This window comes from Symphalangus syndactylus, chromosome 23 (assembly GCF_028878055.3).
Source record: "Symphalangus syndactylus isolate Jambi chromosome 23, NHGRI_mSymSyn1-v2.1_pri, whole genome shotgun sequence".
NCBI classification, from domain to species: Eukaryota; Metazoa; Chordata; class Mammalia; order Primates; family Hylobatidae; genus Symphalangus; species Symphalangus syndactylus.
In genome coordinates this window covers 38,101,725-38,126,033 of record NC_072445.2, presented here as the reverse complement: position 1 = coordinate 38,126,033, position 24,309 = coordinate 38,101,725, and the positions used below count along the sequence as shown (strand labels likewise).

The following is a 24,309-nucleotide window of genomic DNA, read 5'->3' as shown; positions in this document are numbered from 1 at the left end:
GCAGCCCCTGGCCGACTGTGTCCGACCTAACTTCTCACCACCTGGTTTCAGAACATCCTGGCAGCGGAATAGAGGGCGTTGGGGGGCGGTGCAGGCCAAAACTTTTTGGGCTGCCCCACCCATGCCTTTCCGGTTAGCGTTGCAACTCCTTAGACGAGTAGGCTAACCACAGCCCACCCGCCTTTCTTCCAGCGATGCAACGATCTGTTCGCCAGTCAATGCCGCATGCTGTTCAAAGCCCAGAAGCTGGAGCGGGTGCGCCCCGAAGGCCCCGCCCAAGGAAGGGCACGCTTGCGTGCTCGCGGCGGCGGCCATCTTGGACTCGGGCAGCCGCCCACCTCTAACCTCTATGGCATCGCTCGGGGGTGGAGGCGACCCCGCACTCTGGGCCCCCTAAACCTGTGCTCGCGAGCCCCACATTTCCCTCTGGCCTCCACGTAAGACTCGAGCCAGTTTCCTGGTGGCAAGTCCTCACTCCTTGGGTGACTGAGAAAGCACCCGTTTCCTTATCTGTAAATAGTAGTTTGAGTACCCCCACCCTCGTCTCCTACCTATTATTTGGGCAGATGATGAACTCTCAGCATAAAGCCTGGCACACAGTATGTGTTCTATAAATGTTGTCTGTGAGCTTTTCCTGTACACTGCGGGGTGCCTTGTAGCAACCACCTTCCAGCCACCACTGCCTGCAGCTCCGCCTTCTCCCTTTTCCAAGATCGCGTCTGTACTAGACTCTGAAGACCTTGTGGAGGGAAAAGGGGCTTGGCAAGCCCACCCCAGGAGGGTGAAAGTGAAGTTCACGAGTTCTCTTGGACTTACATGTGACCGTTCTGGAAGGGCGTCAGAAACACAAACCAGGGTGCCCAGGACTGGAAAGACTGTAGATTTTGGAACATTTCAACGCCCCCATGCTTGTTATTTTTATCACCCCTGGCTGGGTCCCCATAGGGACTCCCAAGCAGCATAAAACTAGAATGAAAGCCCTGCGTGTGTGCTGACTGTGGAGACATCAGGAAGGGGGAGCTGGGACATTGTGTCCCAGGCAGAGCTAAATGTGGGGGAGAAGGGCCTTTTGGACCAGCGTGGGTGGTAGCCCCAGGGTGGGAGAAGAATTCAGCCCAGGTCAGAGGTGGCCTGTGGGGGTCCTCAGATATGTGCAGCTGCTCCACCAGCTCCGTAGTTAAAGGACCTCCCAGACTTCCTCAAGGGTGGGAAACTGCATGAAACCCAAAGAGATGAGAGAAGTGCATGGGGAGGGGCGAAGGCCTTCCATCGGGCTGGGGGCTGCAGAACCATACTCAGACCTCTATGGGATTCTGGAGGCCTAGTGTGAGGTGTTATTCAGTAATAAGCCAGATGCATGCCAGGCACACCCAGGTTCCCACAGTCTGGCCTGATGGAAAGAGGGGTAGCAGAGAATACAAAAACTACTAAGTCAGGGTGAGGGGATTGCACAGTTTATTTCCAAACACTCAAGAGGATAGGGGGTGGCCTATGGGCTCCATCTGCCTCCCCTCCCTGCATTTGACTAAATCAAGAACTTCTTCCCCCTCACCCCCAAGACCCTAGGCTGTGCCCAATAGAGAAGGCACTCTCACCCCCACCCTGAGGAGACCTAGACAGGTGAGGAGCATGGAGGGTGGGGGGACAGAGTTCAAGTATTCACAGTTCCCCCATCTACACCCCTGGATTACACTGTGCCAGAGCCGTGAGGGAGGATCCCACCTCAGGGATTCCTAGTGGTGTTGATAGTCTTTCTCCCACTTAGAACCCTCCAGATGAACTCCCTACTCCTTTTCCCTGAAATAACAAACCAAGTCCTAAGCCCTGTAGTCTGGGCAAGGAGGGGCCTTAGCAGGTCACTCACCCAAGGGATGGGGGTGAGAGCCTTCACCTGTAGTGAATGGGTTGGGAGCAAGTGTCTATAAGGAGAGAGGAAGGGAGATAACTGAGAGGACCTTGGGAGGCAGGCTTGGAGGCTTCCGACACGTGAGTTCAGACAGCTCTGGTCTGCAACTCCACCCTACCCCACACCCCAAGCCCAGAATCCCTGAGAGTCCAACTGCAAAGGCAGTATGGCCGGAGGGAGGAATGGGAGCAGGGGGAGAGTTGAGCAGGACCTTGGCCCCCCTCTCCTAGTAGGTCCTGCTCCTGGGACACATGATGCTTAGGGAGGGCCAGGACCAGGCTCAAGTCCTAGTCCCATCTCTTAGGGTGCTGATCTTCCAGAATAGCTGAATCCTGGGGAACATGGACCCACCAACCCCCACACCCCAGACGTCCTGGCCTCAGGTAGAATGGTGGGAATGGGCTCTCACAACGGTATTATAAAAAGCTAAAACCGTTAAACACTTTCTGGGGAGAAGTGGCTCCCAGTCTCTTGCCTCCCCAAGTTATCAGTCTCCCCAGCGCCTAGCAGACAGGGCTAAGGAGGTCCCAGAGAGCCGAGGGAGGAGGCCACAGCCCCTGGGCCCAGAGAGAGGGCCCACTAGCACCATGCAATGTTGAGGTGCCTCTGCAGCCTGACTGGCCCCCATGCAGGGGCCCTCCGAAGCTGGAGTGCACACTTGCTAAAGCTTCTGTACTCTTGAGGGGGGACCCCTGCAAGGGAGTGAAGAAGGCAAAGATTTGGCTTAAGTCCAGGCAGGGGTCTGAACTGGGACCCCAAAGGGCACCCTTGGTAGTCATGATTTGAAGAATCTTCGTACCACAAACTGGCCCAACAGAACCACACCCAGAACCACCAGCACGTTCAGGATGGGACCATTGCCCAAGTCCAGGGCTGCCACCTGCCGGGAGAAACAAGGTGGTCACAGAGAGGCTGGCAGAAGATATAGGAACCCAAGGAAGGGGTGGGGCCTGGGAGAGAGGCAGCCCCAACAGCAAGGAGGACATTGCAATCCTTGGATACTCACCCAGCCACCCCTCTGTGCAATCCACCGGGCAATGCAGCGATGCAGCACGAAGTCAACCACGAAGCGGGTCACCTGGCCCAGGAAGCCAGTCAGGCCGTGCTGGTAGACGTGTAGGGCCATACGGTAGCCGAAAGCCAGAAGAGCCACCACACGGCCCCAGTTGATGCCACTCTCAAACAGGCTGTGGGCAGAGCATCCCATACCATTGGTGGAGAGCCCCCAGGAAGCCCTTCAGACTGCCTGGCCTCTCCCACCCCTCTCCCAGCTGGAAGCTAAATAGCTTAGCTGTGAATTAAGGCCGCAGAGGCTGCCCCAACCTGGCCTGTATTTGGGAACAACCTGGGTCTCTGCGAAAGGAGAAAGCTCAGGGGCAGATGAGCTGGATGCCACTGCTGGGGTGTACGCTCAGGTGCAACGGGGCACAGAGAGGGCAGAGGGCAGAGCAAGTGGATGGAGTCAGCGGGGAGATTACCTGTGGGTGTTGCTGCTGGCCTGGCAGCCCGAGGGACAGCAGAGAGAAAAGGACAGAAAGGATTAGGGTAGTTCCTGTCATCACAGTGGTATGAAGGCTGGCCTCTAAGTTCACGGACTGGATATTTTAGCTCTGAGCACTAATTCTAAAATCTATTACTTACTCCTACCTTCACCTCCAGCTTCAAATCTACCCCGACACTGACCTCCCTAACTCTGGTGGTAGCAATGGCTAACACTTTGTAAGGTGGACACTGATCTAAGCATATTTTCCCTATTTTACAAACCAGGAGACTAAGGGCTAGGAAGCTTCACGAAGGCAGTAAGTGGCAAAGCTTGGATGTGCACCCAAATATTTGGTGTCTTTAACCACTTGGATGCCAGATTATAGCAACTAGGAGCCATTTCTAGGACCTGGCAGAGGTTAGCACCCTCACCATCTTCAGTGTGATATGTGGTTGGTTTCAAATTGGAACCACGAAGGACAGCTGTGTCCCAGCTGGGCTGGGGAGCTGTGGGGGACGTCCCCACCTCAGGCCCCCTCTAGAATCCTGATCTAACCAGTGAAGACCTTGGAGTCAGAGCTCAAAACAGCTGTGAGCTAATGCCCAAAATACAAGTCTGGGACCCCGAAAGAGAAAAAATCGGGGGCCGAAACCACATGTGAGTTCACAGCAGACATTGGACACTGACAGAAGGCATTTCCCCATGCCAAGAGTGCATCATGCAGGCAGGGTATGGTGTGGTTGTGACACGACAGAGGAGTGACTGGAGCTGGCAGGGAGGTGGCTGGGGTACCTGGAGGCAATCTTGGTGAAGTACTCATAGACATTCTCTGCCGTGGGCTGCAGGTGCTGCAACATGGTCTGGAACTCTGAGTCATAGCGTCGGTTGATGTCGTCCCCGATGATGGCGAGCTGCCGTCCCACCTGCCCCATGGTGCTGTAGGATCAGGAGGCACGCAGGTGAGCCAGTAACCAGGCAGTCGGTGCCAGGTCCTGGCTCATGGCAGAGGGGTTCTGCCTGAGCTGTCCATGGCCCTGTGCACCCCTTCTTGGAGGTCCCCGACAGTGTTCCAAGACATGAGTGCTGGGCTCCGGGACAAGGGGCAGGCATGGGCTAAAAAGGATACAGGGTCCTGGATGGGGGTGGGAGCCCAACATAAAAGAGGAGCAACCATGAGAGAAGGGCAAGACCCCCCGGGCCTCCCCAGCTCCCAGGACCTGCACAGAGACCCATGCGAGCTACTGCCTCCCTGAAGATGTCCTTGTGGGCCCAGCGGTTGTAGCTCACCTGCTGGGTTGCAGAGGTAAGGTGACCATCTCTGGGTCGGCAGGGGCAGCTGCCCCTTCAGCCTCCTGTTCCTGCTGATGGCGGTAAAAAACGTAGCTGCGGAAAACCTCCTCTGTGTCCCGGGCTACCTGCTCCTCTGAGAATCAAAGCTGGGAGTCAGGGAGACAGGGCCGAACCCTGGCAGCCCCATGCCTCATAGGGAGTTCACTCTTCCTAAGGCCATAGCCGCCCTCACCCATGGAAAGAAATATCCCAGCCAGGCACGGTGGCTCATGCCTATAATCCCACCACTTTGGGAGGCCGAGGTGGGCAGATCACCTGAGGTCGGGAGTTCAAGACCAGCCTGACCAACATGGAGATACCCTGTCTCTACTAAAAATACAAAATTAGCCAGGCGTGGTGGCACATGCCTGTAATCCCAGCTACTCAAGAGGCTAAGGCAGGAGAATTATTTGACCCCGGGAGGCGGAGGTTGCGGTGAGCCGAGATTGCGCCACTGCACTCCAGCCTAGGCAACAAGAGCGAAACTCTGTCTCAAAAAAAAAAAAAAAAAAAAAAAAAAAAAATGGCCAGGCGAGGTGGCTCATGCCTGTAATCCCAGCACTTTGGGAGGCCAAGGCGGCCGGATCACGAGGTCAGGAGATCGAGACCATCCTGCCTAACATGGTGAAACTCCGTCTCTACTAAACAAAATACAAAAAATTAGCCAGGTGTGGTGGCGGGCGCCTATAGTCCCAGCTACTCGGGAGGCTGAGGCAGGAGAATGGCGTGAACCCAGGAGGCGGAGCTTGCAGTGAGCCTAGATCACGCCACTGCACTCCAGCCTGGGCAACAAAGCGAGACTCCATCTCAAAAAAACAAACAAAACAAACAAACAAACAAAAAAAAACAAGAAAAGAAATATCTCTACTTCAGCACCTTAGCTGCCCCTAGAGCTTATGCTGTGTGGAGAGTTGTTCCGGCACTTGCACTGAGTCCTCACAGTAGCCCTGGGAGCAGGCAATCCCCAGCTGGCAGGGGAAAATGGCACAGGGTGTCTAAGTAACGTGTGCAAGGTCATACAGCCGGAACAAGCCGGGGAGCCGGGACAGTCCCGGGCATTTGGGGTCCTGAGTCTACGTTAGTACATCTCAGCTCCGCAGCCCTTTGCATGCAGGGAAATGTGGGAAACAAAATCTGAAATTGTAGCCGAGGCCCAGAAAAGTCACACAGGGAGATAGTGACAGACCTGGGACCTGATTCCCAAGTCCAGGGAACAGCCCGCCATGAGGTGTGAGCTGGGGCTTCCCTGGCTGTCCCCTGGGAAGAGGGAAGGAGGGCAGCTATCTTACTTCCTCTCCAAGTCACAATAATTGCATTCCCTGTTGAGCAGACCTGACTGGGTGATTGGCCAGCTTACTTCCTTATTTCTCCCGCTGGAGGGATACAGCAGCCAGGCCCCACTCTGCTTCCTGCCTGCCTCGCCCGTGACCCAGCCCTCTGCCCTGGTGGCACTGTGCCCACCTTACACTCACTTCCTGGCCTCTCCCAACCTCCAGGCCCTCCCCAGTCCAGACTCCTCCCCCTCCCGGGCTTAACCTTGACAGCAGCTCTAGCCTCTGAGCCCGTGGGTGGGGAATACTCTTCCCCACCCACAGTGAGTGGGGAATACTCTTCCCCACCCACAGTGAGTGGGGAATACTCTTCCCCACCCACAGTGAGTGGGGAATACTCTTCCCTACCCACAGTGGGTGAACCGAGGCGAAGGAGCCTGCCTGAGTCCTGCTCCTTCCATCCTCACGACAGCACTCATGGTTATGGGATGGGCAAGGGGGCAGGAAGACCCTTACCAGAAGCAGAGGGCAGGGCAGGCTCTCCACACTCCTGCCTGGGAGGACCTGGGCCTTGCCCCGAAGCCATTTTTCAGGTTTCAGTGGAGGAAGGGATCAGCCTGCGGGGATGGGCAAGAAAAAGCAAGATGGGGGTGAGCACAGACCTGTGATTGGGGACCCCATACAGGTTGCCATGTCCACATAGGAGAGAGGATCCCGCATTCCCAGAAAGGCCCTCAGTCCTCTGGGACTTTGGCCAGGCTGGTCTCAAACTCCTGACCTCGTGAGTCTGCCTCGGCCATCCACAGTGCTCGGATTACAGGCGTGAGCCACCGTGCCTGGCCTCCTCTGGGACTTTTTATTCTTACTCCAGCATGGGTCCCAGTGAAGTCTGCTGGGAGGAAACAACTTACTGAACACTTCACTGGTGACCCTTCGAGGGAGGCAGGGTAAGAAGGTGAGGCAGCCAAGGGCCGACTGAGTATCTGCACCATTGAAGAGGGTGTGGCTGCAGCAGTGCCGGCTGGCTCTCAAGTTCATGCCACTCTGGGGCAAGAGCCTGGGGGGTTTTTAGCGGTTTCTGGGGCCTCCTGCAGCCCACCCAGCAAATGCTTATTGCAAGCGAGCCACTGACCAGCCAATGGCCCATGAAGGCCGCCCTCAGAGGCCCTACTTCCCTCTGGCTGGCCAGAACACACCTGTTTTTTAACTCTGGGCTGTTAGCTGCAAATATTTCCTGAGAGCCTAAGATATACTCTCCCACTTAGGAGCTCTCTGTGGGTGTTGAACACTGAAAACTCACATGAACCCAGCAGGGTGAGTGCCATCATACCCACTTTACAGGCAGGAAAAGTGAGGCACAAAGAGTTGAGTGCCCGAGGTCACATCATTAGTCACAGAAAGTCAGGTTGTTTGTCTGAATCTCCGTGAGTCCATGTACTCAACATGCATGTAAGATTTCTTTTCCAGTCTGTGGACCTCAGAGGGTGTTCTTTCTCAGGGCAACTTTCCCTACTTACCTCCTGTCTGTGCCTTCCCCACTCCTGCCTTGCAGTGACCGGAGGGAGCCCTCAGGATCAGGGCCTTCTTCGAAGCCCCATAACCTGCCTCGTACTCCCACCACACACCTGGCCTTCTGTTCCCAGCCCCAATTTTCCTCCTTGCCTGGTCCTGACCGCAGCCCCAACCTGCTGTGACCCCTCATCAGGGCGAGTGTTTCCTGGATGTCAGCTGTTTCACTTTCAGTTTGCAGCCCTCCCAGAGCCCCATTTCCCCAGGCAGCCTCCAGCCTGCAGCCTTCAGAAGGAGAGCGCCCTCCTCCTATCCCAGAGGGAGGGGGTGTGCAGCCCCACCCTGGGCCAAGCACACAGCCCCACCCCCACCGCCCAGGGCCTGGGGACCTTCGCCCACCCTCCTTCCGCTAGGCCTGGGAGTGTTTTCGAAAGTGCCCCAAGAGCTCTCAAGAAAGGGTGGAAGAGGGCTGGACCACCTGTGCCCTCACCCAGCTCCCCACTCCTCCTCTCTGCCGGACAGGGACAGGGCGAAGGCAGACCCTCCTCTCCTCCACCTCTAGGGGCAAGGCCTTGTTAAAACAGAACTTTGCAGCCGGGCACAGTGGCCCACGAGGTCAGGAGTTCAAGACAAGCCTGGCCAACATAATGAAACCTTGTATCTACTAAAAATACAAAAATTAGCTGGGCATGGTGGCGCGCGCCTGTAGTCCCAGCTACTCGGTAGGCTGAGGCAAGAGAATCGCTTGAACCTTGGAGGTGGAGGTTGCGGTGAGCCGAAATCGCGCCACTGCACTCCAGCCTGGGCAACAGAGCGAGACTCCGTCTCAAAAAACAAAAACAAAAAAAAACAGACCTTTGCTTGCCTCCCACCCCCCGTAGCTCCTTAAATAAGATGGCCTTCCTTCTTCCCCAGTCTCCAGGACCCGGCACCCCTAGGATAGTAGGGCTGGAGGATGCTGACTGCACCCCCAACTCCCTCTACCAACACCCCAGGCTCCTGAGGGGAGCAGGTAGAGCCTCAGAACACCCCCCAAGGCCAGCAACCTATGCTGACTCAGGCCTAGCTCTGCCCCCCATCCAAGTGGCCTAAATTCCCGGTGAGGGGAGCCACCCCTGACTTCCTGGGCTTGCTGGGCCCTGATGAATGTTCCCCAGGGATAAATGCCTGGCCAGGCCCTGGACCCAGTCTAGGGATGTTGGGCAGCAGGAAGCACTGAGAAAGTTCTCTCTCTGCCCTTGACCTTGGCTCTGACCTCCACTCCCATCTCCCAGACTGTTAAAAGACCCAGTTCTCACAGTTCTCCGGCATCCAGGGCTGGGGCAAGAGGGGAAGCTGTGAGGGGCAGCCAGAGGCAGGCATGGCACGATCAGGTCCCCAGCCGGGGCGGCAGACCTGCCCAGGCAAGCCTTGAGCTTCCCCTTCCCCACCCGGCTCCCGGCAGGCTCCCTGCCCCACCCTGGGGCTGGGGCTGCTGAGATCTGGGAGGATGAACAGGACCCTTCCAGCTTACCTGCCGGGATCCTGGCCCAACCCGGGTGGCTCAGCAGGGCAGAGATGGAGGTCCTGAGGGGCGGGCGGCTGCTGCTCCCAGGGGCTGAGTGGGAGCCCGGCTTTCAGGAACGGGCATCAGTGCATTCCTGGCATCTGGATGTAGCCTTTGCTTGTCCCTGTGCAGCCCAAGGGACCCGCGAGACTCCAGTGATCATAGAGGTGCCAACGGCACCCGGCTCCAATCAGCTCCCTCTAGAGGAAGTTGCTCTGTGGCCACCGGATGCAGACGCACAGGCCGACAGCCTGTAGGGGTGATCTGGGTGGGCCAGGCCCAGGAGCAGCTCCCGCCCACTTTCCCCACCCCACCTCCCAGCCAGGCAGAGCAGTGTCAGTGGCTCACTGCTTTTCCCATCCCTGATTCTCAGTCCTTGTCTTTGATCTTCTCCCCCACCTCTACATCAATCGATACCAATAAAAAACCCAGGGTGAGAAGTTCCTTAAGCACTGCTGCATGCCTGGCACTTTAGCAACTATTGTCTCATTGGATCTTCTCAACAACTTTTGTAAGTGAGTGCTTTTGACAATACCCATTCAGATGAACAGAGGCTCAGCTGGTTTAAGGTGCTCTCTCAAGGTCACTGAGCTGGGTTAATAATCAGTTCTGGGCCGGGCGCGGTGGCTCACGCCTGTAATCCCAGCACCTTGGGAGGCTGAGGTGGGTGGATCACGAGGGCAGGAGATCGAGACCATCCAGGCTAACATGGTAAAACCCCGTCTCTACTAAGAATACAAAAAATTAGCCGGACGCCGTGGCAAGCGCCTATAGTCCCAGCTGCTTGGGAGGCTGTGGCAGGAGAATGGCGTGAACCCGGGAGGTGGAGCTTGCAGTGAGCCAAGATCGCCCACTGCACTCCAGCCTGGGCGACAGAGCGAGACTCTGTCTCAAAAAAATAAATAAATAAAAATAAAAACAAATAAATAAATAGACTTAGTGGGGTCTGTGCTACCACCCGGACACATAAAACCTGGATGTTGAGGCAAGACAGATACTGTCTGGCTGCTGGGAGTGTTCTTGAGGACAGAACAAACCCAGGAAGGACAGAGGTGTGTGCAGTCCTCAACAGCCTCTGCCCTCAGGGTTCAGTTCCCTCCCTGCCTCTCCCTGTTTGCTCCCTGCCAAGCTTCCTGGGGCTGTCACATCTTCTCCTCCAAGTCTCCACCCCCTTTCCCCCAAACCCCCTGCCTGCCCCCCACACCTCCTTCCCTGCTTCCTCAAACCCCTGCCCCCTCTACCTCCAACTAATCTCCCCCAACCCCCTGTCCTCCCCAGTCTTTGCCTCCCAGAATTCTGGGAAGTTTCCAACTGGAGGTTTTAATTTGAAAACTCCTCCTGTTCTTAAGCAGTTGGTCCTGGGGTGGCTGCTACAGGATCTGAGTTGGGGACCTTCTCAGGGTGGAGGCCCCAGCTCCGAAGCCGCGATCATGAATTTCGGGCTGCCCCTCCATGTTCCGCTACCAGGGTGCCATTTCCCTGATGATGAGCTGAGAGGGACGTGTGGGGAGGAGGGGGCCAGGATCATCTGCCTTGCTGCCCCATGCCTTCTCTGTGGTCGTACCCAGGGGCTTCTAAAAACTGTCACGGCAGCCTCCCTCAAAGCTGGGCATGGGGGGTATGGTGACCTACACCCGCAAGAGCAAGAAAGCCGGGGGCAGAGAGGTGAAGTTAGTTCTGCCCATAGCAAGCCCGGAGGTGTCGGGCAACCTGCCTGAGAAGGAGGGGAAGGAGCCAGCAAGGGACGCCTCTGGGAAAACAGGGGCCTCAGACAGGTGAGGGGCTGGAATTGGGGGGTGCCCAGGTGGGCAAGGCCTGGGACAGAGGTACTGAGAAGAGGCCTGGACATGAGATGGGGGAAGGGCATGGGCCTGAGATGGGGGACCCATGCTGGGGAGGGTCTGGGGAGGGAGGCCTTGGATGGGTAAGGGCCTGGGACAGGGCACCTGGTGGGGAAGGACAGGGAGATGTGGGTGGGGCCAACGGACAGAAGCGTCTGGTGGGGAGGAGGCTGGAGATGGGGGTTTGGGTTGGGGAGGAGGCAGAGATGGGGTCCTCCCACAAGTGAGGGGTTGTTGATGGGGGATACCAGATATGAAAGAGGACAGGCTAGGGAGTAGAAAGGGAATGTGCCAGGGCCATGGGGGCGGGGGGTCCTGTTGCTCCCAGCTCCTTCTGCAGGCCTGGCAGCCATCCCCTGTGAGGACAGGGACCCACCTCTCTCTCTGTCCCCCACTCCCTCATCACCCTACTTTTGAGAGCGATAATCCCCCTCTATGATGACCCCAGATGCAGAGCAGGGGGCTGATGGGAGAGGAAGGCTGGAGAGGGCTGGCAGACCTGTGGGTGAGCCTTGCGGGGAGGTTTAGGGGGTCTCTGCCACATCTCTGAGCCCCACTTGCCTCCCTCACCTGACTGTGCTTTGGGATTAGCAGCCACTTTATCCAGATCCTGCAGTTGAAGGAAGAAAACCTGCAGAGAGCCACAAGGCCCCGTGAGGTCAGCCCTGAGGCCTCCCCCAGAGAGGAGTGTCTGCTTGAAGGTGAGTGTGGTGGCCATAGGCATAGGGCAAGCGCCAGAAACAGACCCTCTTCTTGTAGAACTTCTTAGGGGTGTGGGGCCTGGCAGGACACGGGACACATTTTGAGGGACTGCTGGAGTCGGACTGCCTGGGTTCAAATGCCAGTTCTAACATGCTGAGCCGTGCGATAGGTGGCAGCTTGCTCAACCTCTCTGCGTCTGTTTCCTTGTCTTTAAAGTGGGAATATGGCCGGGCGCGGTGGCTCACGCTTGTAATCCCAGCACTTTGGGAGGCCGAGGCGGGCGGATCACAAGGTCAGGAGATCGAGACCACGGTGAAACCCCGTCTCTACTAAAAAATACAAAAAATTAGCCGGGCGTGGTGGCGGGCGCCTGTAGTCCCAGCTACTCGGAGAGGCTGAGGCAGGAGAATGGCGTGAACCCGGGACGCGGAGCTTGCAGTGAGCCGAGATTGCGCCACTGCACTCCAGCCTGGGCGAAAGAGCAAGACTCCGTCTCAAAAAAAAAAATAAATAAAAAAAATAAAGTGGGAATATAATAGTAGCTATCCTTAAAGGAAGTTGCAAGGATGAACTGAGATACTCTTTGTAAAATGCCCAGAGTGGTGTGTGGCACACAGTAGGCATTTGCTAAAGAAAACAGGGCAACCCCACCCACAACTCAGCCCCCCTGTGTGCTTGCCCTCCGAGGCCTGGACCACCCCACTTGCTGCCAGCCTGTCAGTGAGCACCACCCCATTCACAGGAGACCTTGTGTTGGCGGGCGCCTGTAGTCCCAGCTACTCGGGAGGCTGTGTTGGCCTCTTCCAGGGTGGAGGCGACTCCCTGGAACCACTTCCACAGTTTGAACAAGGAGCTTCAAAACTCGGCCATGGCCAAGGTCTGTGGGTGATGGGGGCATGAGGCGTGGGTTGGGGCCTTTCCCACATCAGGCTGGGCCCCAGAATATGTGGCCTGGGCCCAGAAGGAGCAGTCCCCTTTCTTTTTTTTTTTTTTTGAGACGGAGTCCAGGTGGGAGTGCAGTGGTGTGATCTGGGCTCACTGGAAGCTCCGCCTCCTCCCGGGTTCACGCCATTCTCCCGCCTCAGCCTCCCGAGTAGCTGGGACTACAGGCGCCCGCCACCACGCCCGGCTAATTTTTTGTATTTTTAGTAGAGACAGGGTTTCACCGTTTTAGCCAGGATGGTTTCGATCTCCTGACCTCGTGATCCGCCCGCCTCGGCCTCCCAAAGTGCTGGGATTACAGGCGTGAGCCACCGCGCCCAGCCGCACTCCCCTTTCTTGTTTGTTTTTTTTTGAGACAGAGTCTCGCTCTGTCGCCCAGGCTGGAGTGCAGTGGCGCGATCTCGGCTCACTGCAAGCTCCGCCTCCCGGGTTCACGCCATTCTCCTGCCTCAGCCTCCCGAGTAGCTGGGACTACAGGCGCCCGCCAACACGCCCGGCTAATTTTTTGTATTTTTAGTAGAGATGGGGTTTCACCGTGTTAGCCAGGATGGTCTCGATCTCCTGACCTCGTGATCCGCCGACCTCGTGATCCGCCGGCCTCGGCCTCCCAAAGTGCTGGGATTACAGGCTTGAGCCACCGCGCCCGGCCGCACTCCCCTTTCTTAACCTTTTGGGACAAGCTCCGTCCTGCTTCCTGTCTTGCCTAGGGGTGGGGTGGGGCTGCAGGCCTGGGGTCCTCCTGGGCCTCCTCACGTGCTCAGAGACTGGCTGGACTCCTCTCCAAGGTTTGCCCAGTGAGGAGAAAAGCTAGGAAGAGAAAATGAAGGAAGAGGACAGCTCATTCAAGCTCTGTGTCCCAGGCATTGTTGTCCTCCAGTCGCCACTGAACAAGGCTTTCAGATCCACAGACACAGTGGGTAAGGGCTTCCGCCCCTCCCCTCCCACGTGCCCCCAGGCCCAGGAAGCCTCTCTTTGGCCGGCGGCTCAGGGGTGCAATACCAGCAGGTACCACCAGATGGTACCAGAGGACCTAAGATGACCACCCGAGACCGGGGAGCAGCGTGTGGCTGGGCTGGAGGCCACACTAGGTATAACTGGGGTCTTCCTCAGGGTTTGGGAGGTGGTGACTGCGGGGGTGGTACTACTCAAGCACCACCCTTTCCCCCAGCTCAGAGGCTTCTAACGCCTTCAGTGGCTGCCTCCATCCCTGGTTTTCCCATCATGCACTGCTGTGACAGAGCCCCACAGGGTCCTCTCTCCCAGTAGAGCCCCAGGCAGCCCAGACATGGACAGCAGCTGGGTTAGTGATGATAGCATACATAATATGATGAAAATCGTGGTTCACATTTACATAGCCATTAATAGGGCAGACCCTCTTTAAGCACTTTTCATAAAATACTGCATTACGACTCTGAGGTAGGTCCTATTGCCATCTCCAGTTCACGGTGAGAACTTGCCCGATGTCACACAGCTAGTGATGGGCAGAGCTGGGACTTGAGTGCAGGCATTTTGGGTTCCAGATCCAGGCTCTTGAGTTGGTTGGTGGTGGGGGCAAATACCTGCCCCTCACATGCTGTCCCCAGAGGGTGAAGACGCAGGCTCTCATGCTGCTGCTGCCGGAGAAGGCCCTCAAAGAGTGAGCTTCCTGGGGAAGGCAGGGCGAAGGAGGGGTGGTGCCTGGCTGGCTCCATGTCCTGGAAGAAGAAAGGGCTGTGGCTGAGGGTGAGCAGGAACCACACAGAGCTGGGATGAGGCTCAGGGAGCGGTTGCACCTCTGGGTCCTTGGGTTCCCAGCAGGCTGTTCCACCCTACTCCTGCCTGTCCCCTGCCATCTCCCTGTCCCCTGCCATCTCCCTGTCCCCTGCCATCTCTCTGGCTCTCAGGTTTCCTGGAGTCAGAGTTGAAGAAGCTTCTGGGAATGCAGCAAGTGTCCCACCTCTGGAAGCTAGGCAGCCAAGAGGGCCGAGAGCTGCTTACCTGGCCAGAGATCACCCTGGTGGAGGTGAGCACTGTGGATGGCCAGGTACGCTGGGCCCATGCCAGACCACCAGACCCTTCCTGGAGAAGGTGGGGCTGGAGGCTTACCATCCCTTCCAGGCCCTGGGCCCTGGCTCCAGCCCCCACTGCCGGGGTAGGGTAGGCATAATGCCTTCTTGGTGGTAGTATTTCTGAATTCAGGACCCTGGCCCCGTGAGTGAGCGCACACTGCATGCACATAAACACACACACACACACACACACACACACACTCTTCTCTATCAGTCTTTCTGTTTCTCACTTGACTCAGAGTCACAATGTCCATTTTTTTTGTCTGAACTTTGCTATTCATTTGCTACGTGGCCTTGGGCAAATCCCTTCCTCTTTCTGAGCCTCAGTTTCCTCATCTGTAACATGAGTGAATTTGTCTAGACAGGCTGTAAGCTTTCCTGTGCATCTGTAATTCACATGATGCTGCTGTTTTTCTAATCTGTCTCCCATTCTCGTCCATTCCAAACACACATAGGCTCAGGGGAGCGACCCCACTGGGTCAAACCGAGTACCATCCTGCTGCTCCCCTTCCTTGATATCCACCTTTAAAGGTTAGGCCTGTCTCAGCTTCTCTGAGTGCACATTGATGGATCTGTTGAAAATGTGTCAATGACCTTTTTGGTTAATTTCCATCTATTCATCATCTCATGCTTTTATTCAGTGGACATTTGCCCTGACAGTCTATGTAGCTTACAAAAGGAAAGGGCATGGGGTTTGGAGGCCAGAGGTTTTAGTCTGGCATTAGCTTGCTCTGTGATGTTGAGTAGAGGCCTCAGTTTCTTTACCCGTGAAAGGGGACTGTTGCAAGGACCTCCTGAGATGATGAGTGTGCAGCTGTAAGCTGCAAAGGCACTCCCTTGCGGGGGCTTAGCACAGTGTGATTCACTTGGGAGCACTGCCTGTCAGAAAGACTTGCCACCTGGGGCTGGGTGCAGTGGCTCACGCCTATAATCCCAGCACTTTGGGAGGCTGAGGTGGGCGGACTGCTTGAGCTCAGGAGTTTGAGAAAAGCCTGGGCAACATGGCGAAACCTTGTCTACATAAAATACAAAAATTAACCAGGCATGGTGGTGTGCATGTGTGGTCCCAGCTACTTGGGAGACTGAGGTGGGAGGATCACTTGAGCCCCGGCAGTAGAGGCTGCAGTGAGCTATGAGAGTGCCACTGCACTCCAGCCTGGGCAACAGAGCGAGACCCTGTCTCAAACAAAAAGAAAAACATGCCTGCTGGGCACTGACGGGCATCCTTCTGATTGCCCCAAGCCCGCCTGCATGCCCATGTCACAGGAAGCCCCTGTGTCACCTCATCCACAGCCACATAGGTTGTCAGCACCTGGCAGAGCCCCTCACTTTTGTCTTTTCACATCGAAGGGTTTGAATCTTGGGATCTGCCCTCTCTGGTGCCTCCCTCTTCTTCCCATCCCCTCCCCAGCCAGCCTGCCCTGTCCCAGGAGTCACAGTCCTGGGGTTGCCTGAGTACTGCTGAGAGGCCTGGGTCATTTCTGGGTGGTGGCAAGTAAGGGCTCAGCCCGGTCCTCACTTTGGGGACAGAGCTGCCTTAAGAATACCTTTCCCCAGTGGGTGGTTTTTTTTTTCTATTATCTTAGGTTTATTATCTTCTTATTATTATCTTTATTATTTAGGTTCATTGCCTTCTTTTTTTTTCTCATTATTATACTTTAAGTTCTAGGGTACATGTGCACAACATTTTAAAGGTCCTGTCCTCATCACCATTCCCATCTCCCCTTACTGCCCTCAGGAACACTGCGCTGAGGTGGAAGGAGGCTGCCCCCAGCCTTTGGGGAATGCTGGGGACCTACGGAGGGGCACGGAGGAAGCAGCAGCGCCACCTTGGGCTTGAGGAGAGGCCGCAGACCCCCCTTGGGGTGGTGTCCAGAAGTGAGGGAGGGGAGAGACTGGCTGCGGTGCTGACTCCTGGGGCTTCCAAGGAACCCCCAAGTTGGAGGGAGAAGGGATTCTCCATTTTGTGGCAGGGAGGTGGCTCAGGGTTGGTGGAGCTGTGCCAGCCGAGGGGAGGTGGGGGAAAGGTGTCCTCGGGTGCTTGTCTCTGGGGGGCAGGGGGAAGGTTATGAGGTGCAGAGAAGACTGAGGCATCTTCCTTCACCCACTTCTGCCCCCCAGTGCCTGCTTCTTGAGGAGAAGGATGAGATGGGAAACTGGCATCCGGAGTGAAGCCGGTGCTGGCCCTGAGTCTGCCCTGCTCAGATCCCCGGAGCTAGTACATGGGGGTATCTCTCTTCTTAGGGTACATCTAAGGAGCCCCTGTGGCCAGCGGGTCTTGAGTCACAGTGTCCATGTGTCTGTAGGATGGGCCTGCCTCAAATTCTATCCCACCCAGCCAACTCGGGCCTGTGATGTTATTAATAAAAATCTGCTTGACTTTGGCCTCACTGTTGGCTATCTTTGGACCCCGCCCCCCAATCTTCAACCCCGGAGCAAGCCCAGTCTATCTGAGGTCTTGATCTCATCCCCAGTCGGTGCCCATGGGGCTGCTAGGGCTGCCCTCCTGCAGAGTGGAGGGGTCGCAGCAGGGCATCTGTGCAGAGAGGGCAGGAGGTCTGGTTGGCCTGACCTGGGGCTGGGGAAGGACCCAGGGCCCAGAGTGCCAGGGGACCCTGCTGCCCACAAGCCCTGCCCCTGTTAGGAGGGGTGTCCCTGACTTCCCTCCCTCCCTAAGTTCCCAGGCCATGCTGCAGCCTCCTAGGGAGGATCCGGGAATTCTCCAGCAGGAAGTTCCTGCCTAGCCAGCCCAAGGACAAAGCCAGGAAAGAGGCCCTGGGACGGGGGATCTGCCTCGGGAGGGCGGGCCTGGGTAGGCCAGGGGTCCCTGGTGTCCAGTGTTGCCTAATCTCAAAAGTAAGGGTGGGCTTGGGATGGGGTGCATAATGATGGGCCCTTACTGGCCAGGGACGGAGACCGACACACCTGGCTTCCTAGAGATGAGATGCGCAGCAGGGCCAGGCCTAGTTTGGACACCAGGAGGTGCTGTTCACCAGAAGGTCCTGCTGGCTTCCCTGTGGGGTCCCCCGTTCCTTCCTTTCTTCCTGGGTCCAGGCTCTGAGACCCTTCAGCAGATGTATGAGAAAAAGAGCTCACTGTCCCCAATTCTTTTCAACATGACTGCTATCCATGGACACTTGTCTGATGGTCCCTATGGGTCCCCATTATGTCTAGCCTGAGGCCTGTTGCAGAGCTGAACTTCAATATCAGAACGTGATGGCTATTCTTAGTAATCGCTGTGATTGATAACAACAGCTGTTGGTTGGATGGCCGGCCCTGTGGCCACAGACTTGGCGTGGGGAGACAGAAACTGTAGCAGCCTGGTCCCCTGCCCTGGCCCAGGCCAGCCCAGTGAAGGTGGGAGTCCCTGCCTCTGTCCCCCAGCCTGCAGGGTGTGGGTGGAGCCTGGAGAGGGCAGAGGGCTTTCTCCTGGATTTCCTGGCCAGAGCCCATGGAGTCCTTGACTCAGACCCTGAGCTGGGGCCGGGTGGAAGGGCCCATCTGGACTGCCCCCCTGAGTCAGCCAGGAGGCGGCCTTGTGACCAGATGATTCACCTGTGCCCTAATTGCCCTGTTAATCATTTCCTCCCAGAGTGTTCTCTGTTGGGAAGGGTGGGGCCTTGCAGGGCTTCCCTGGGAGCACCTGGATGAGCGGGGAGGGGCGGAGGAGGGCAGAAACCTTGGTTCGGGGTGTGGGACCTGGGCTGGTCACCCTTCCTCTCTGTTCCTCATTTTCCCTGTCTGTCCAGTGAGGCCCATGGCACCTTCTCGTCCACTCCTGGGATTCCTCTGAACTGCGGGGGTCTGTGAGGCTGGGAAGTGTGGTGTGCTGGTCCTGTCCCTGGAGCAGGAGGGGGTCTGTGTGCTGGAGTAGGCCTGAGGGCCTCTTCCCAGACACACAGTGTCCTGGGCTGGTTTCTGTGGAAGGGCCTGGCTTGACATTTCTGGGTGGTGAAGGCAGAGGTGACCCAAGGACCTGCTGTCGGGGAAGGCCCCGTGGGTGAGTGCAGAGGGCTGGGCTCCGGTCAAGGCCAGAATGGTGAGAGCCCAAGCGTTCCTGAAAGGCCTCAGAGAACACTGCAAGGGCAGGCCTGTGGGGTGGGCCCGAGGACTGGGGAGCATTGCAGCATTGCCTTCTCCCCCTTGCAGAGAGACATCTGGGGACAGCTTCCACGGACCCTCCTGCAGCAGCTCACTCACTCGGCCGAAGGGCCAGCAGGACTGAAGCCCAGCCCATCACACTCACTCACCAGGCCCTGGGAGGGGTAGCATCCCCCTGGAGGGTGCCTTTCCTAACTTGCTCAAAAGAGACAATGGGCTGGCAGTGGTCCTGATTGGGTCCATGAGGTTTGGAGCATTGCGAAGGGACTTGCCATGTCTCTGTCACTCTCCTGGTCTCTCTCTGCTGGTATATAAGTGTGTCTCTGTGTGTGTGTTTCTGTCTCTGTCCCTGTCTCCCCATGTCTCCCAGTGTCTCTGTCTCTCTCACTGTATCTCAGGTGGGATGAAGGCAAAAGCAAAGCAAAGAGGCACCCAGGTCCATTCTGAGAGAGTTTAGGGACTCAGTGGTGGCTGAAAGGAAGGCAGTGGGTTGGGTCATTTAGGAGCTGGGGGTCAGAGTGGGTGGTCCCAGGAAAATGTGGGCAGGGCCAAAGATGGGCCTGTCCACCTCAGGAGACTGTATGATCCCCCTCCTGTGGCCCCCTGGTCAAGACCTCCCAGAGAGATGGTGCCTCAGGCCCTGCCTGGGGTAACTGGGGGTCAGCCTCGCCTACACTAGGGTGAAGGGAGGGCAAAACCGGAGATTTTGCTCCCCTTCTCAACTGGGAGATGAGCTGGAAAGCAGAGATGCAGAGGGGAGAGACTCAGCTGGGTTGAAAACCAGCTCCCACTGCAGCAAGCTTCGTATCATATGAAGGCAAACAAGTCTCATATCTCTCTGAATCTCAGTTTCCACATCTGTGCAATGGGTGAATCATAGGCTTCTCATGTGAGCTGAATGAAGAGCTGCTTGGCTCATAGAAGATTCTCAAAGAATCCGTGGGGCCGGGCACAGTGGCTCACGCCTGCAATCCCAGCACTTTGGAGGCCATGGCAGGTGGATCACCTGAGGTCAGGAGTTCGAGACCCACCTGGTCAAAATGATGAAACCCCATCTCTACTAAAAATACAAATAAATTAACTGGGCATGGTGGCGGGCACCTGTAATCCCAGCTACTCTGGAGGCTGAGGCAGGAGAATCACTTGAACCCGGGAGGCGGAGGTTGCAGTGAGCCGAGATCGCGCCATTGCACTCCAACCTGGGCGACAAGAGTGAAACCCCGTCTAAAAAATAAGAATCCATGGAACCATTTTTATGAAGCATCTACTACATCCTAGTCCTGTTCTAGGCACTGGGGAATAGAGCAATGAGCAAGACATACACAACCTCCACTTTGGGGGACTTACATTATCGCTAGTGAGATAACAGATACTTCAGGGTGAGAGGTGCTATGAAGAAAGCTGAGACTGGATAGTTGGGGGGATATCACAGAGGGATGGGGAGGCCTTGCTGAGGAGGTCGTGTGCCGGAAGCCAGGGAGGGAGCCATCTGGGGGAAGGGCAGCCGCGGGCACAGCAAGTGCGTCGCCCTGAGGCAGGAGCAGGCATGGTGGGCTTGAGGAAAGGGATCCCTGGAGCTGGAAAGGCATAAGTGGGAGGGGGTGGGACAGGAGGTGAGGTCGGAAAGGAAATGTGGACATGTGCTTTGCTGATCTGAGGTTTGGGGGTTTGTTTCTTTCTCTTTTTTTCTCTGTCGCTCAGGCTGGAGTGCAGTGGCGCGGTGACAGCTCACTGCAACCTTCACTCCTGGGCTCAGGCGATCCTCCCGCGTCAGCGAGGACTGCAGGCGCGCGCCACCGCACCAGGCTTGGGTTTCTCGGATCCAGTGTGGAGTGATGCGATGTGGTTTGCATTTTTAAAGCTCCCTGGGCTGCCGAGGAGGGAAGGCTGTAGGGGGCGGGGCCTGAAACAGGGAGGCAGGTTCCGAGGCTGCCGCAGACGTGGGGCGGGGTCGTCTGGCTGTGACTTACTGCAGAGGGTATGAGGGGGAACCAAGAGGGTACTTACCACTAGGGGGAGCGCCTTGGCCAGCACCTCTGCTCAGTGGGGAGCCAGGCCCCGCCCCAGATGGTACCTTCCCCCTTGCCCCACATGAGGGGCTTGTGGGGGACTTCGTCTCCATCATCCGCAGGTGCAGCGGGGCGGCCTGGGACCTGGAGTCCGGGAAGAGTCGAAGGCCTGTGGGCGGCCGAGGTCACGCGTGGGCGCCTGCGGGGGGGAGGGCGGAACCAAGAGGTTGGCACCGCAGTGCCTGTGTGCCCCGAAGCTTAGCAAACACGTCTCGGCCACGACTGCCCGGCCACCCCAGGCTCCAGCGGAGCTTGCGTACCCGGGCAGACGCTCGCATCTGAGAACTGCCGAACCGTGCCACATTTCCGTTCCTTCTGGCCTCGCCCTCAGGGGTCGACCGGCGGCGGAGCGCGGGGTCTCCTGTGCTGAAGGCAGCTCCCTGGCCTCCAGAAACTCACGGTCAGCGGTGGGAGTGCAGGAACAGACCCGCGCAGTTAAGAACCAGATGTCTATTATTTACAGAAATCACCTTGTGTCTTAATTTTACCTACTTGCTTGTTGGATGCTTGTCTTTATGTATTTTTCCACTTTGCTCTAGTGCTCTGATGCTGGGCAGCCATGCAAATGTCAGAACTACTTTTTATTGATGTCAGTTTGGAAAGGGGATATCTAAAATAGCATATATTCTCAAAGTTTTGTGAAGTTACAATAAACTTCTTCCCTATTAATATATTAAAAAAAAAAAGAACCAGATGTTGATGTTGCTGTAGTACAGTTTGGAGACTGCAGAGAAGGAAGCAAGCAATGCCAGCAGGGAGGAATCCAGAAGGCTTCCAGGAGAAGGCACCATTTATGATTTGGGCTTGTAGCAGGAGGAGGAAGTTGACAGGTGAAATAAGGGGAGGGCATGCCTGCAGGCGACCAGTCTGTGATTAGGAAGTGTCCAGTCTGCGCCATGAGCCCACTGTCCACCTTCCTGACCAAGTAGGAACCATTTGGACTGCTCTATTGTCCTGGGCCTCCTTGTTTAGTGCACCGTTTTATTTTATTTTATTTTATTTTATTTTATTTTATTTTATTTTATTTTATTTTCATTTCATTTCATTTCATGAGACGGAGTCCCGCTCTGTCGCCCAGGCTGGATGCAGTGGTGCGATCTCGGCTCACTGCAGGCTCCCCCCTCCCAGGTTCACGCCATTCTCCTGCCTCAGCCTCCCAAGTAGCTGGGACTACAGGCACCCGCCACCATGCCCGGCTGATTTTTTGTATTTTTAGTAGAGATGGGGTTTCACCGTGTTAGTGCGCCTGGCTAATTTTTGTGTTTTTAGTAGAGATGGAGTTTCACCATGTTGGCCAGGCTAGTCTCGAACTCCTGACCTCAGGTGATCTGCCCTCCTTGGCCTCCCACAGTGTTAGGTTTATGGGCATGAGCCACCACACCCAGCCCACCCATTTATGTTTAGCTTATTTTCTGTCCGCCATCTGTCCCACTCAACACCCCCACTCTCACTGCCTTTGCTGGAGCCCTAAATCACTGCCCTAGCCTTCTGTCCTCTCACCGCATCTGCCTCACCACTGCCAGGATGCTGTTGGCTCTCTTCCTCTCTCCCCCTCTATAACCCCTACCCATCCTGTACAGCTCAGCCATGGCACCTACTTCAGCCCTGGTTTCCTCACAGCTCCCCGGTTTTAGGGCTAATAGGATTCACTGCATTTCTTTACGTGCTCTCCCCACGGGAGACAAACACAGCATGAAGGCAGGCCCTGGGGGTGCGGGCAGGGGTTTCGGGGGAGCTTTGTTTCCATTGTCTGCAGTGTCCAGCATGGTGTCAGGTTCAATATATGGCACTAGACTGAATGAGCAGAGGGTGGCTTGCAGAAGGACGCTTGCGAATAGGGGTGGATGAGAGCTGGAGAAGCAGGCAGGGGCTGGATTACATAGGGCCTTACAAGCCAACTTAAGCAGCTTGGCATTCATCCTCAGGGCAATGGGAGTGAGGGCTGGAGACCTGGGAGAGTGGCCTGGTAAGATGTACAGCGAGGGGGCAGGGGCTAATGTGGAGGCCTTCACAATGGTCACAGTGAGAGAGGAGTGGACCTGAGCTGGGACAGTGGCAGGTGGAGTGGACAGGAAAACAAAGAAGTGGTTCTCAACTGGGGACAATTTTACCCCTGCCCTTCAAAACATTTAGCATTGGACAGCCCCCCATGACAAGCAATGATCTGGCATAAAGTGTCAACAGCACTGAGGGTGAGAAACCCTGCCCTAGAGGAAAACCCAGAGAATCGCCTGCTGGATGGAGGGAAATGGAGCGCATCTCAGCCTGAACTCTCGGAGCCACGCTGAGGCCTGGCTCTTCTGTATTTTAGCCATGTAACAACCCTGAGTGAGTCACTCAGCCTCTTTGCACATCAGTTTCCTCGTCATTTTTTTGGGGTTTTGTTTGTTTTTGTTTTTGTTTTTTCTGAGACGGAGTTTCGCTCTTGTTGCCCAGGCTGGAGTGCAATGGTGTGATCTCAGCTCACCGCAACCTCCGCCTCCCAGGTTCCAGCAATTCTCCTGCCTCAGCCTCTCAAGTAGCTGGGATTACAGGCATGCACCGCCACAACCAGCTAGTTTTGTATTTTCCGTAGAGATGGAGTTTCTCCATGTTGGTCAGGCTGGTCTCCAACTCCTGACCTCAGGTGATCTGCCTGCCTCGGCCTCCCAAAGTGCTGGGATTATAGGTGTGAGCCACTGCGCGCAGCCGGTTTCCTCACCTTTACTTTTTTATTATTTATTTATTTATTTATTTTTTTGAGACAGAGTTTCGCTATTGTTGCCCAGGCTGGAGTGCAATGGTGTGATCTCAGCTCACTGCAGCCTCTGCCTCCCGAGTTCAAGCAATTCTCCTGCCTCAGCCTCCCGAGTAGCTGGGACTACAGGCATGAACCACCATGCCTGGCTAATTTTGTATTTTTTTTTAGTGGAGATGGGGTTTCTTCATGTTGGTCAGGCTGGTCTCGAACTTCCAACCTCAGGTGATCCGCCCGCCTCGGCCTTCCAAAGTGCTGGGATTACAGGCGTGAGCCACCGCACCGGGCTTTCCTCATCTTTAATAAAGGTATTGGGAGGATTAAGTGGTTGAATGCATGTTCAGTGCCTAGGAAGGAGACTGACACATAGTAAGCACTATGTCCCTGAACTACTGTGATTCTAAAGCATCAGGCCTCTGTCCAGATTCCTGCACTGACTCCACGTCGCCCCAGTCCTTCAAGGGCTAACAAGGCCCCTGGCATCTGGCTCTCCCTACGTCTATGACCCCATCTCCTATTGCTCTCCTTCTTGTTCTATGTGCTCTGTCCACCCTGGGTTCTTTTTTTTTGTTTTTTTTGAGATGGAGTCTCACTTGCTCTGTTGCCCAGGCTGGAGTGCAGTGGCACAATCTCAGCTCCTGGGTTCTGCCTCCGCCTCCTGGGTTCAAGCAATTCTCCTGCCTCAGTCTTGCAAGTAGCTGGGATTACAGGCATGTGCTACCATGCTTGGCTAATTTTTGTATTTTTAGTAGAGATGGGATTTCACCATATTGGCCAGGCTGGTCTCGAACTCCTAACCTCAGATGATCCACCCGCCTCAGCCTC

At 56.1% G+C, this 24,309-nt stretch overlaps 2 protein-coding genes and 1 pseudogene across 4 annotated transcripts; 1 reads left to right on the top strand and 2 right to left on the bottom strand.

Annotated features, from left to right (window-relative positions):
* Nucleotides 1-1,438: 1,438 nt before the first annotated feature.
* BAK1 (BCL2 antagonist/killer 1) lies at nucleotides 1,439-9,353 on the bottom strand. The gene is made up of 6 exons (XM_055264708.2): nucleotides 9,012-9,353; nucleotides 6,506-6,606; nucleotides 4,677-4,812; nucleotides 4,182-4,325; nucleotides 2,913-3,093; nucleotides 1,439-2,786 (listed from the first exon to the last, which is right to left on the bottom strand). The coding sequence occupies exons 2-6, from the start codon at nucleotides 6,573-6,575 to the stop codon at nucleotides 2,682-2,684; spliced, it is 636 nt and encodes a 211-aa protein (XP_055120683.1). The 5' UTR covers nucleotides 6,576-6,606; nucleotides 9,012-9,353; the 3' UTR covers nucleotides 1,439-2,681.
* On the top strand, nucleotides 4,192-16,859 carry LOC129473788 (putative gametogenetin-binding protein 1). Of its 3 annotated transcripts, XM_055264714.2 has the most exons (5): nucleotides 4,192-4,348; nucleotides 11,480-11,586; nucleotides 13,315-13,446; nucleotides 14,413-14,531; nucleotides 16,699-16,859. In XM_055264714.2, the coding sequence occupies exons 3-5, from the start codon at nucleotides 13,350-13,352 to the stop codon at nucleotides 16,747-16,749; spliced, it is 267 nt and encodes an 88-aa protein (XP_055120689.1). In that variant the 5' UTR covers nucleotides 4,192-4,348; nucleotides 11,480-11,586; nucleotides 13,315-13,349; the 3' UTR covers nucleotides 16,750-16,859. The 3 variants fall into 3 exon arrangements, 2 of the variants coding, with proteins under 2 accessions (XP_055120689.1, XP_063489089.1); XM_063633019.1 differs by lacking the exons at nucleotides 4,192-4,348; nucleotides 11,480-11,586 and having other exon boundaries at nucleotides 12,679-13,446; nucleotides 16,636-16,859; XR_008654364.2 differs by lacking the exons at nucleotides 4,192-4,348; nucleotides 11,480-11,586; nucleotides 13,315-13,446; nucleotides 16,699-16,859 and adding an exon at nucleotides 16,331-16,391 and having other exon boundaries at nucleotides 14,412-14,531.
* LOC129473786 (putative uncharacterized protein encoded by LINC00336) lies at nucleotides 15,339-21,096 on the bottom strand (annotated as a pseudogene).
* Between the last annotated feature and the right edge of the window lie 3,213 nt (nucleotides 21,097-24,309).